Raw genomic sequence first — 14161 nt, 5'->3', positions numbered from 1 at the left:
GTAACTTTGCAAAAGCTGCACTTTGGTGCATGTATTGTTTGTCAATGGCAACTTTAGGAAAACGCCTAGATATACACTTAGAAAAACATGTGTAAAATACTCATTTTTAGCAGGATTGTTATCAAATTTGAACTGGGGCCAGGTAAGGCTTCATGCTGTAGTCCCATTGTGTTTTCCAGCTAAAATTCTCAGCTACACTCATCTTCAGGCATCTGATTGCAACAAAAAAATTCAGGCGAGAATAAAAACATTCTAATTCAGTGTGCTCCCACTTAGATTACTCAATGATAGTAGCACTTATAGTGATTATTTCAGTTTGGGGAAAAACTTCAGAGTGATACCTTTCAAAAGAGACCAAGCCCATCCATATTCTCCAAACAGTTCAAGAACAGCATTCAATTTACTTTGGGTACGCCTTGGATAGGCGAATATTACAGAATTTATAGGAGTGACAAGGTTAAGCATGTATTTCTCTGTGTGCAGCGGCAGCATCAATCACAATGTGAGCAACTGACACCATCATCCTAGCGCAGAGGAAATCACCCTGGCCAGGAAGGAGGGATGGTCGGGAATTACTCACGTGAAGTGATGCTCTTTGTACTTACAGGTAAGAAACGCACACAAGTGCTATATATGTGTGACAGGTCACCCTTATCTGTGAAATGCAGCTCTACACTACTGTTGCTTTTACAGACCACAGGTGGCGGCCAGGTGGAATATGAGGGTTTTATTACACAGCTCTCTTCTGTAATACAGCATACAACTCAGTAATGGCATGAGAAAGTTAGCATCAGTCCCAGGACAGTCACACTGAGATCCTCAATAAAATACCCAAATCTGTTCATATGAAATAGATAAAGAAATAACATCCAAGTGTAGTGTATATTGATATTGTACAAAACATAAGTGAACACCCCCACATAATCCATTATATGACATGAAATGGCTCTTAAAGCAGAAGTAAGTGGTCCGGTCGTTTTCGCTAATGCTGCGTTCCAGGCAGGCTTTTGAAATCGTAAATTACAGCTTCAAGTCACAACTTACAACTTTGTAGCGTTTCAGGCAACCCACTCGTGTTTTTCCGACCTGTTTTACCGGTGAAAGTCACTATAACGGCCACTCGTAACTTCCGACCGGTGAACTCGTACCAGATAAAACTGGTACGACTTCACGGTCGGAAAAATACGAGTTTCCTTGAACGCACCATAACAGTCCTCGTCCCTACGTCGCCACATTCACGGCGTCCCTTGGCTGCACACACAGCCCTGCATGCCGTTCTCTCTCCTCATTGGATAAAAACTGTAGGATACGATAAATGTTTTCTCCTCGGCTCAGAGCAGAGCAGAGTGACTGACAGACCCGTGTTTCGGTCCAAACACTCTATGTAAGTGATTGCTGTCGGAAGATATAACTATTTAAGACTTATATTAACACAAATATATCACTTACTTCTGCTTTAAGAACACATTCAAGATTTACCATGAGATAAAAATTCAAAGCTAAATTCAGAGCTAGAAAAACAAATGTGAGCCATTTAACTGAACAGGTAAAAAGGTCAGCTCACACAAGCAAAATATGCAATAAAAAAGTGATGAAGTAATATAAAAATCAACAATATATTACCCTATAACACAACATACAATACAGCAATCACATGGGAAAGTCACCATCAGTCTCCCAAATCTGTTCTTATGAAATAGGAAAAAAAATTGCATCATATACTGTATTGTTACTGTACAAAACGTGAAAACCCCCACATAATCCATTATATGACATGAAATTGATCTTAAGAACACATTCAACATTAAACATGAGGTAAGTATAACAAATCAAGCTAAATTCATTAGATAAATAAATGTGAGCCATCTAACTGAACGGGTAAAAAGGTCAGCTCACACAGGCAAAATATGCGATAAAAACATGATGAAGCAATATAAAAATGCACAATATATTACCTGTGACACAACATACAACACAGCAATTACATTGGGAAAGTTAGCGTCAGTCTCAGGACAATCTGAACAACACATGAAACATTTAAGCCAGGTTAGCTTTATTAACAAGTCTCTAAACTTTGCTTTACAGACTACAAATCATGGTAAGTGCTCAACCCTGTTAGAGCAAATCACAATGAGAACCTCACACAACAAATTATAAATCATGAACATCTGAAACATTAAGAAAAATCATTAATATACTTAATTATAATCAGTAATTATCCTGGACCATTGTGAGAGAACATTTTACCACTGCTCTGCGCTGTTTTCACACCAGCCAATATGTCAATAGAGGGCATTATTAAACAAGCACAAATCTACTGCTGTTGCCAAGCAGTCAATTTGATGTATTAATGTTTAGCGTTTTGTTTGACTGTTTAAATTGTGTTATAAACTGGAATTAAAGAGATACAATTTTGGTTTTGTTAGCAAGTGAACTGCACATTTTGTGTCACACATTAAGCATTTATTTGGTCAGGAAAGAACAGCGGTCGGGAATTACTCACATGAAATGCTCACCGGTTATTCTCTTTTCTTTGTACTAAAAGGTAAGAAAAGCACACAAGCACCATATATGTTTACGACAGGTTTATTGCTAATTTGTGGTATTACATTTGTTATGCATATATTAATGTGAGAGGATTGACTCAGCTAACCGCAGCTAGCGTATGATGCTGGAGGCATGCTGTTGCCAAGCAGTCAAGTTTATGTGTTAATGTTCTGTTGTTATGTATTTAAACATGTCAAGCGGTTTGTTCAACTTATGTAAACTGCGGTATAAATTGGCATTAGAAGAGATACAATTTCGTTTTTGTTAGTAAGTGAACTGCACATTTTGTGTCGCACATTAAGCATTTATTTGGTCAGGAAAGAGGAATGGTTGGGACTTACTCACGTGAAATGCTGCTTACCCGTTATTCTTTTCTTTGTACTAACAGGTAGGAAAATCATATAAGCAGCGTACATGTTTACAACGAGTCTATTGCTAATTTGTGGCACTATATTTGTTCATTATATTAATGTGAGGGAATCGAGTCAGCAAACTGCAGCTTGCGTATGATAATAATGGAGGCATGCTGTCGCCGAACGGTCAAATTGATGTATCAATGTTATGTTGCTATGTATTTAAACATGTCAAGCGGTTTATTTGACAATATAAACTGTGTTATAAACAGGCATTAAAAGAATACAATTTCAGTTTCGTAAGTAAGTGAACTGCACATTTTGTGTCGCACATTAAGCATTTATTTGGTCAGGAAAGAGGAACGTCGGGAATTACTGATGTGAAATAATGCTCACCCGGGATTCTCTTTTCTTTGTACTGACAGGTAAGAAAAGCACACAAGCACCATACAACGAGTTTATCGCTAATTTGTGGTGTTAAATTTGTTCTGCATGTTAACATCATGTTGTTCTGTTGTCCGTAGATGGAAACACACACGATTCGAATTTCTTTTAATGCGCATTTCCCAGTAATTCGAATCACTTTGGATGGAAACATGGCTACTGTCATCCTGGTGCAGAGGAAGTTAGTCAGGTCGGGGAAAGAGGCGCGGTCAGGAATTTCTCACGTGGAATGAAGCTCACCTGTTATTATTTTCTTTGTACTAAAAGCACACAAGCACCGTATACATTTGTGACAAGTCTATCGCTTGTCTGTTGTGTTATATTTGTCCAGTATACGTATATTAATTAATTAATTAATTAATTAACAAGCACCATGTATGTTTGTGATGAATTTAACAGTCATTGCCTTGCCTTGTGGAAGCAGAAGGATACATGTGACATCAAGCGCTAAGGTTTAAAAATGCCTGGGGAAATGTAGCTTCTGTGGATGCTACTGCGTTAATGATCAGTAAAATAGCTTCACTATTGAGAAGCTATTTGATGTAGAAAACAGCGACGTTACGACCAAGCTACTGAGAAATAATAAATTAGTGAGGCCGGAACTGCAAATAAACGTTCACCTCCTGTGGTGAAGTAAATCCATATCTTGGCTTCGTGTAGGGTCAGTTTAAGAGTCTGCACTTCTGACACATGCATGCACACACCTCTCTCTCTTTCATGGTGTCCTGTAGATAAGAAGAAGGTAACGTTTCAGGGAGGTGATGAGTCAGTGATGCTGTGTGTATGTGTGTATTTTGATGGTTGATTAATCTATCGATTTTTGAAACATTTGATCAAATAATTGGATTATTAAAGGGATAGTTCAACATTTTGGCAAATTGGCCCATTGCCATAATCGCTATAGTCATAGCAGTAGGTTCGTTACCTTTATTTGTCGGTGGAAGCTATTTTTAGAACGGCGGAGCAGGGCGACGAGCTGCTCAGAGCTACGCTATGGAGGCTAAAGGAATTTCTTGGTTTCCCTCATCAAACTCATCAAATACACAATCCCAAAACTCCAAAACGCTTTCGTGGACAAGTTGTGAGCTGCACATTCACCACGCTATGAGATAATAACGGAACGTTACAAAACAGAGCCGTTTTCGAGGTAGGGTAAATACAGAGTCTGCTTGCTGAAAAACTGTCCCTGAACGCAACGCGCATCAGCGGTTTTGCATGAATTTACCTCTAAAACAACTCTGTCTGGTAACGTTCTGTTATTATCTCATGGCGTGGTGAATGTGCAGGTCACAACTTGTCCACCAGAGCGTTGTGGAGTTGTTGGATTGTGTATTTGATGAGTTTGATGAGGGAAACCAAGAAATTCCCTTAGCCTCCATAGCATAGCCCTGAGCAGCTCACAGCTCTGCCCCGCTGTTCTAAAAACAGCTTGCACCGACAATTAAAGGTAACGAACCTACTGCTATGACTATAGGGATTATGGCAATGGGCCAATTTGCCAAAATGTTGAACTACCCCTTTAAGCATACAATTACTCAATGGATCTTATTCAGCCATCAGCTTTTATATTCAGCTTGTGGTTGTTTAGGGATGTGTGCATCCAGACAACGAAGAATACTGCCAGATATTGTCCTCTTGAGGCTGAAAATCACAGGACATGTCTGTTTTGATAATACAAGTCAGTGGTCCTGAAATGTGTGTTTCTCTTCTAATACACATTCTACATCTTGCAGGCGATGTCTTTTCACACACGGGCTTTCTTCTCCTTTCTAACGGTAGGAGGGACACAGACCGAGGGGGAATTGGAAGCTGACACAGCACTGGCCAGAGAAGCAGGTCTGTGGAGCTGTTCGCCTTGGACATGCGCATGTAGGTTGCAAGTGCGAAAGTAATGGGTTTGTGTGCACAAAAGACGCTACATCTGAGTACTGCTTTTATGTATGAAAAGTGCCAGGCAAATAAAATTTGATTTGATTTGATTGATTACAGGTGAACATGGTGTTTTCTAGAGACTCTCAGGTGACAGGAGAGTGACAGGTGAACCTCATTGTTCCTGTTTGACTCAACACCTTTACTTTTGGATCACTGATTGACACATTGAAGTTGCTGCAGCATTTTCTGTCATATCCTGACAGGTTCACCTACTGCACTTTACATTTTATTTATAGGGCTGTCAGGCGATTAAAAAAATTAATCTAATTAATTATAAAATTTGTAATTAATTAATCTAATTAATCGCATTTTAATCTTATATCTGCTAAAGGTACCCAAATAAAGAATTCAAATTCTAGGACGTTACAAAATTGTATTGCATGACTAATCAATTGAATACACTTAGAAGAGAAGATTTGAAATCCACATTTTTATTGGTGAAGTGCGTTTCAGATCGGCGCCTATGTTAACCGGTCTGCCTGGTCGCACATCTCGGGTTGTGGGGCGCCACTGCAGCGCTTCAGTTCTACAGTATTTTTCACACGGGCGCCATTGTCAAGCTGGATAGACCAGATCGTACCAGACAGGAAGTCAGGCTCAGAAAAGACGAGAGAATCCGGTCAATTTTCAAAATAAAATAATTAAATGATGATTAATTAAGTTGTTGCTTGTCCGTCTATTTGTCAGTTGCGTCTGCACGCGAGACACACACATCCATTCATACAGAGCTAGAGACAGACCTGTGTGTGTGGAAAACCGAATACAGACGGGTATAGATGCGAGTGGAGTCGATGTTTGACCAGGCGCAGAGAGAGCAGGAAAAGCAGCTCCCTGTGCAGCCAGCCAAGCGCCTGTGAGGACGCTAGGGGTGTCAGCGTTTACAATTTTTTCTGCGCTTGAATCTTGATAGAAAATCAATCAACGTAGAAGCTCAGTGGCGCTATTTTCAACTCGGTTCAAGGGGTGCGTTGACGCGCTGCTTGTGTGCCTGCGGGGCTCATCGGGGCTCCGCTCCGTTCATACGTTGTGCTGAGCGTGAACGCACCTCACCGGCTCAGAGCGTGAAGAGAGAGAGGAGACGGAGGGTGAAGCCAGTTTAGTGGGTTAGACGTATGTTGAGTCTAAAGCCAGGCTCTCCTGTACTACAAAGGTGGCTCTCTTTTAACCCGGCTAGATCACCACGGTAACTTATGCTTAGCTCATAGCCGTTCAGAGTTTAATAATAAAAGCGCTGCTGTTAACTATTTTACTCATTTACAGCTGCGTCACCTTTACTTTGACAGTGGATCTGGATCAGAACACAGCGTTTGTACGGAGGGAGAGATCACACTTATCCGCTGCTGTTGACTTTCTCTCTGAAGGAGGAAATGAATGAAGGAAATGAAGGAGGAGGAGGGAAAAAAGGCGTGTAAACCAGGGGTGTCAAAGTCATTATAGTTCAGGGGCCGCATTCGGCCTAATTTGATCTCAAGAGGGCCGGAACAGTAAAATGATCGCATTTGCATATTAACCTGTAAATAACAAGAACTCCACATTTTTCCCTTTGTACTTTGTGCAAAGTACATTATTAAGATGTGTACAGTTTATGAGCTATCCTTTTTACAAAAAAATATGAACATTCTGAAATTTAGGGCTGGGCAATATGAACCAAAAGTAATATTGTAATATTTTTTTTAACTGAATGGCAATATAGGATATACATAGGTCTATAGCCTATTTATACTATTTCCATGATGTAATTATGAGTTTCCACCAATTAGCAGCCAGTAGTGGCTTAATATTTTTGTCAGAGGCAAATCCTTAAAAAGGCTGTCAGTTCTAGGTCAAAACCACATGTGGCAAATGACACAGACAATTGTAGGTATTGGGCTGATATTAAATTGTAGCTATAGGAAAAATACATCTCCCTCTCTCTCTCTCACACACACACACACGCACGCACGCACACACACACACACACCTGTAGCTGCGCTGTCCCTCTCGTCTCTCTCTGTTCCCCTCCTCTGTTGCTTTGAGCTCCCAGCTGTGCGTGGATACGTAACTACAGGTTATATCTGGCTTATCACCGGGCCAGTTCTGCCCCCAGGCCGGTTCTGCCCCACCAACCCGACCGGACACGCCGGTTCGGATCGAGAATTTGCGCTAATGAGTCCGGCCACATCGCGCCGGGGCTTCATCAGCAGGTCGGACCGTGTTGGGTTTTAACTTTCAGGCCCAGTGAGAACTCGAGCCGAGCTGGACCAAGAGCAGGACTTTAGCGGTGAATGTCGGTGCTGTCCTTACACTACGCAACGAGCCGCTGTTGTTGTGTTGTAGTAGTCAATACGTGAGAGTCGGCGGCTCTGTGTCTCTGTTGTCCGCTGCAACTTGAGGGAGGGGCGGGGGGGAGAGGAGAAGTGGCGCTCACTCAATCTGTGAGGGAGGGGCGGGGGAGTGAGCTCAGCAGACTGCTGAGAGAGGGCCGAAAGAAACGGAACTCCAACATTTGTCCCGCGGGCCGGATTGGACCGCCTGGCGGGCCGGTCCCGGCCCGCGGGCCTTGACTTTGACACCTATGGTGTAAACGATTATTGATTTTTCTAAACGGTTATGATTTGTTATCCGTGTACATGTATTGCCACTCAGAATTAATTGCGTTCATTTTTCTAACGCGCTAATTTGCAGTGTAATTAATTAATCTAATTAACGCGTTAAACTGACAGCCCTATTTATTTAATTCCCACAGTCATCAGATGTAGAAACAGCTACAGATCAGACTCGCCTCAGATTCTCCAGTCGAAAGTCTGGACTCTCCACAAGATCATGAAGCTGCTGCAGAGCTGAAGAGCTCAGCTTGTTGTTTCTCAGGTCCAGTTCTCTCAGGTGGGAGGGGTTGGACTTCAGAGCTGAGACCAGAGAAGAACAGCTGATCTCTGACAAACTGCAGTTCACCAATCTGAATAAAGAATAAAAGAAGAAGATGAAATGAAGATCACTCAGACACGCACACACGCACACACACACACACACACACACACACAAAGATTAATCAGGTTCAGTTCTGGATCAAAGATCTAAGATCTACAACAGTAACAGTCAGTGAACTGACCTCAGAGTCTTCAGTCTACAGTCTGGACTCTCCAGAAAACCACTCAGATCCTTCACTACTGAATCCTGCAGCTTGTTGGAGTTCAGCTCCAGTTCTCTCAGGTAGGAGGGGTTGGACTTCAGAGCTGAGACCAGAGAAGAACAGCAGGTCTCTGACAAACTGCAGCCCCCCAATCTGAATGAAGAATAAAAACAGTGAGTTGAGGACAAAGCTCCTTGTTGACAGCATTCAGTGTCTCATCATCTGTTCAGAGCTGAAGAAGCTTCAGAAAGAACAAGTTTAGAAAATCAAAGTCCAACAGCTGAAGCAACAGGAAGCAGGTTACACAGTCACATAGAGAGAAAACAGCTAATTAAAGCGATGGTCTACGATTTGAAGGACGAGGAGAAAAATTTGAAAAAAGCACCCCCGACACACACACTACCCCTCCCCTCCGAGCTTGTATGGCCCTCCCCTCGGAGCCTCCTCACGACACACCCCCCTTCTGCAGAGCAGAGCGGAGCAACAGCAACAAGCCTGCCAGCAGAAACCAAACACAGCTTTGAATGTGGAGTAAAATGTTGGACTCAAAGTCATAATTTCCACAATAAAACCAAAGTTTACCTGTTCAACATAACATCCGCTGTATCAGCACCGCCGCTGCAGCCTGAACGGGGTCGCCGCTCTGTACACTGTGGCTCCGCGGCTCCAGAGACCTCATGTCTTCCTGCTTCTCTCCCCTAGACAGAGTGCTCTGAGCCCGCCCGCCCGGCGCGACCAGTCTCCCTGTGGCGGCGGCTCCAGTACCTGTGGTCCCGTTGCTGCCACTGTGCACCAGCTGCCGGTAATGACGGGACCGCGGCGACCGCCGGTACGGGCACCACCGCCTTTAGCTGCAGCTTCTCCAGGGAGGCTGCTCGCCGCGCGTTCCAATATAAGGTGCTGTCTCTGGGGGAGATGAACAGGAAGACACGGGGTCTGTAACTCCGCAGGGCCGCGGTCTGTGGCTGTGCAGCTAGACCATGCTGCAGCTGCAGCTGGAAGCGGCTGTGTGTTGGAGAGAGGATCAGGGAGACTCCGGGTCTAGCGCCCTGGAGCCGCGGTCTGTGGCTGTGCAGTGTGCAGCAACCAGGCTGCAGCTGCGGCTGGAAGCGGTTGTGTGTCGGGGAGAGGATCAGGGAGACTCGATGTGGCCGTGACGGATGGCTCCCATTGGTCAATTTCTATGCAGGCTGATAGACCATACCTGTCAAGTTTTGGATTTGAAAATAAGGGAAATTTTCCGGCACCCGCCGCGAACAGTGCTGCCACCCCAACCAAGCTCCAGTATCCCTTACTGTACATTTTAAGACAAGAAAGCTAAAATCACTGGCTTTATGCACAGCTGCACTACTCCCTGATCTTCAGCCAGCCCGTCTGCCATTATTGGACAAACTGATTAATCCAGGTGTGCCTGACCCCAATAGTCACTCACAACAACAATAATGTTTTTTTGGGGGTTTTTTCTAACACATAAATGAGGCATTCTGGTGTACTCTGATGAGAAACAGAGGGAAAAGACAACATTGCTTCAGTTTTTTTTTTTTTCTTTTAAAGCAGATTCAGTACTGACTGAGGTTCCTATCATTGTAACTGCAAGAATGGCTTAAGTGTATTAAAGTGAACTCAGAACTGGTTTAGTGTGGAGCTGTGGCTGGTGGGCAAAAACAAAACTCATTTTTTTTTAAATCTTTTGGCCTGGACTGGCCTTTCAAGGCCCCCTTTCCTCTGCTTCACCATGAAGCTCTTTCAGGCCACACTGTCTTCTTCCACAACTTCTGCCCTATTCTCATCTGTATTTTGATAGCTGGAGCTACTGTCAGATATCTATATGACAGAAGGCCCACACATGCTTTAGCTTTATACTGCTGAATAATTTGAGCAGACATGTCCAGGGATTTTCAGCCTTCTAAGATTATAGAATTACCCTGTCTTTTACAGCAGGTACACAGACACAGACACACACACCTGTTACTCTGCTGTCCCTCTCTGTTGCTCTCTGGACTGGGCTGCCTAGCTGTTCTTTTGGGTTAAGTGAGCATGGACGACGCAACTCGACCGGTGTGGACGCGCTGGTTCGAGCCGCGCGTGTTCGCGCGGAAAATACGAGTCTTTTTTGTTTTTTTTTCAACAACCGCGGGTCGGCCCCTAATCATGCCCCTAATACATCCATAGTCGGCCCGTTACAAGCTTGATGAGCAGGACCTCAGTCAGTGCCGCGGTGATGTAGGCTTTGGGCTGTGTGCTCGCACATAGTGACGACGAGCACGCGCATCGTCGCTAACCAAGATAGGATTAATAGAGAGTTGGCCACTCCGAGGTAAAAACCAAAACCCAAATGAAATAGCAGCGTCCAGTCCGGGGTGCCGCCGGGACTGGCCCGGGGTATTATTATTTTTTAATAACGCGGGTTAAAATACGGGAGATTTACGGGAAAATACTAATACGGGAGGACGGCGGGAAAGAGGGGTAAAATACGGGACTTTCCCGGCCAAAACGGGATACTTGACAGGTATGTGATAGACTGAATGGATTTTTTTGGTTCTTTTTGCTATTTATATTGGGTAGATCGGACTACAGGTCCATAATCACCATATAAACAATGTTAATAATAATTACCAATCTTCCAAATGGTAGACATAGCTTTAATATTCATGAGAAGCTGCTGCTGCTTCAACACAGAGGCAGTGACTCCATCTCTTCACCTGTCAGCTCCACCTGTGGCTCCATCCAGACAAACTCATGTTGTGCAGCCACATTGATCAGAGATTTACTGACCATGCTCAACACAACAAACGTGAGGCTGAACACTGTTACCATGACAACTAACGTGTAGAAACACATGTTGTATGAAGCTCAGAGACAGAAAAACCTGAAACCAGCACACACACACCTGCTTATTATGGGGTGTTGGCTTTGGATGTTTCACTATGAACATCACAGAGCCTCAGGAAAGAGGTGGAGCCAGCAGCTATTGTTTATAAATCAGTTATTGTCTGATACATCACATGTGTTTCTGTAGTGGAGGTGAAACATGAAGAGAAACAGAGACTGGACTAAAAACCAGTGACGTGCAGTCAGGGCTTTGATTTATTCACTTCATCTAAAGTTGGATTCTTTTTGACTTTCAGATAACTTTACTACAAGTTCAATGTGTCAGAATGTGGTGATTTTCATGGTCTAATAAAAGCCAGTAAACAGAGCTAGCTTCTGTCCAGGCAGCAGCTGCACAAACCACTCAGCCATGTGTAGTATTACAGAGCAAAGGCCCAGAGCTGCTCTGCCTCTTCTGTCAGTACGGTGTGTATGTGGCTGTTTGCACATGTGCAGTAAGTTCCCACAGAGAGTTCACATGTAAGTGAAAAGGCACAACACTACGCTGCCTCTTAAAGGAATAGTTCATCCAAAATTCAAATTTCACTTGCGTGATATTTGGACGGGCACAGGAAGAGTAGTGGTGGGAGCTTCCACTATAAACAAGCTTAAAATATAGACTTCTTTAATTTTTTTCTGAACAATTTCTCATGTCGGGGCTTCAATACAAGAGGGACATTACAGACGAGCAGTATGGAGGTATTTGGATGTTTTTTGGTGTGTCTTTTTGGAAGAAGAAAAGTGAGCCCCGTTTGCAACCGTCATATGGACATGCACTGCTGCACAGAGCCCCCCTGTAACTCCGAGAAGGCACGGATGACTCTGAAACGTCTCCCAACCCTTAGTCGACATGAGGGTGAGTAGACAGTGTTTCCCCTACCGTTCTATTGGCGGGGCGGCCCGCCCCGCCTGCACGGGCCCCCGCCCCCCTTGAAAAACCGGACATCAAGGAGCCAATCGCGGTCAAAGCGGACCTGTTGGTCTGATCAAACTGTAGAGCGCTCCACCTGAAGCACCCAAGCTGCCCAAGCAACCAAACGGCACTATTCTCCCTCTGCCATCTGATTTTTAAATACCAGCGCTCACGCCGGGTACACACCGGGCGAGGAAGCGCCGCGAATCAGATTCACCGCGGCGTGCACCTCCGCGGCCGGCTCGCGCCCTGCAGCAGTCGTTTTGGCGTCTGGTCTATTTTGTTTAATCATAAAACTGGCGATAAAAGCACCGCTGTTTCACTATTTAACTCATTATCAGCTGCGTCAGCTTTACTTTGAAAGTCCAGTGGATCAGAACGGAGCGTTTGTACGGAGGGAGAGATCAGCTGATCCGCTGTTGACTTTCTCTCTGAGCGTCTCCGCCTACAGTTGTTCTCCTCACCTGCTGAGCGTCAGGAGTTCATTATAGGGATGCACATTTTGAATTTTTTTTCTGACCGATAACCGACGCTTGTTAACCGATTATTAACCGTTAACCGATAAGATTAAGAATCTTGCGGCGCACGGCCAAAAAAAGAAAAAAAAAAAAAAAAATTTTGTTTCAATTTTTTTTTTTTTTTTTTCTTTTTGCCGCTAAATACACACGTGCGCCGCGACAGCTGATCAGTGCGCTCTGTCTCAGCTGATCAGTGCGCTCTGGAGGTTAGATCGTCCAATGTAGAACTGTTTTTATACAAAGTGCAGCCAAACACCAGGCTGAAGGAGCAGCAGAGCTCCTCTGACAGCTCCTCTGTGGAGCTGCAGGAGAGCTGCAGGTGAACAGGCTGGAGAGCAGCGACGTCCTCTTTTTTTTTTTTTTTTTTTCCAGCGCCGTTGTTACAGGTGATTCACATCTATGTCCGTAGGCTACATTTATTGTCTGACCTTCCTTCACTGGGGCTGCTGCTGCACATACTGTCAGTCCTCCTGTGTAACTTTTTGCTGCGAAATATGACTGAAGGCAGTGAACTCGTGCCAACACGCCCCCATGAGTTGACGACATAAGGAGCTAATAAAATAAATAAATAACCGATAGTATTAATCGGTCAAAGTTCTTGTTATCGGTTAACGGTTAAACATGTGCATCCCTAGTTCATTATATATTAGACTACAGCCTATATCTTATTTTTTATACAGTCAGTCACCACTGAAAGAAGTTGTCCACTCACAGCAGGACAGATGGATAATCGGTCAAGTTAATAATTTCACTTAATGTGGCCATGAATAAATCAATTTCGATGTTTTGCCTGTTATATTTCAGTGTTGCCCAAACGCAAATCTTGAATAAGTCTTTGTACAGAGACAATATGAAATTTGCTTGTAGCCACAGCACCTAAAAAACCCACTATTTTCATACGCACACTCAATAAAACACACACTCATAGGCCTATTCTATAATTTCGATCAGTAAAATATATGAAAACAATATAAAATACTAGAGGCCAATGTGTGTGTTTGTAGCCTATTTGTGTTTATTTAATCCAAACAGAGTGCGCGAGAGATGAACACACACACCTTCACATACACCCCCCCCCCCCCCCCCCCCCGGACTCATCGACCCCCACCCCCCCAAGACAAAACGGCTAGGGGAAACACTGGTAGATAATGAGTGAAATTTAAATTTTGGGTGAATTATCCCTTTAACTGCACCATGTCTGAGCTACACATATGTTCACATTGCCTTGGTGAATGGTCAACACACAGACGTGTCCCCTGGCTTTTTAGCGTCCTACTCCCTCTCTGACACTTAGACACTTTTACACACACACACACACACACACACACACACACACACACACAGCCCATGTTGTGTGTCTTATCTGTTGTAAACCTTGTTATAACAGCTTGTTGTGTACAGTTAACATCCTTGTTGCTCAGGTTTGAGTGTGGATTTTGTTAAAGGTTTGTTGTGTGATGTGAGTGGTGCTCCA

General features: G+C 43.8%; 1 protein-coding gene across 1 annotated transcript; it reads right to left on the bottom strand.

Annotated features, from left to right (window-relative positions):
• Positions 1–3203: 3203 nt before the first annotated feature.
• On the bottom strand, positions 3204–9556 carry LOC146986602 (uncharacterized). The gene is made up of 5 exons (XM_085780509.1): positions 9528–9556; positions 9151–9291; positions 8365–8538; positions 8019–8211; positions 3204–4052 (listed from the first exon to the last, which is right to left on the bottom strand). Exons 1-4 carry the CDS (start codon positions 9554–9556, stop codon positions 8028–8030), a joined length of 528 nt encoding a protein of 175 aa, XP_085636635.1. The 3' UTR covers positions 3204–4052; positions 8019–8027.
• Positions 9557–14161: the final 4605 nt, after the last annotated feature.

The sequence above is a fragment of the Trachurus japonicus genome, chromosome 6, assembly GCF_045865225.1.
Source record: "Trachurus japonicus isolate A0001 chromosome 6, Traja_1.0".
Lineage (NCBI taxonomy): Eukaryota > Metazoa > Chordata > Actinopteri > Carangiformes > Carangidae > Trachurus > Trachurus japonicus.
This window is presented reverse-complemented; position numbering and strand designations above follow the sequence as displayed.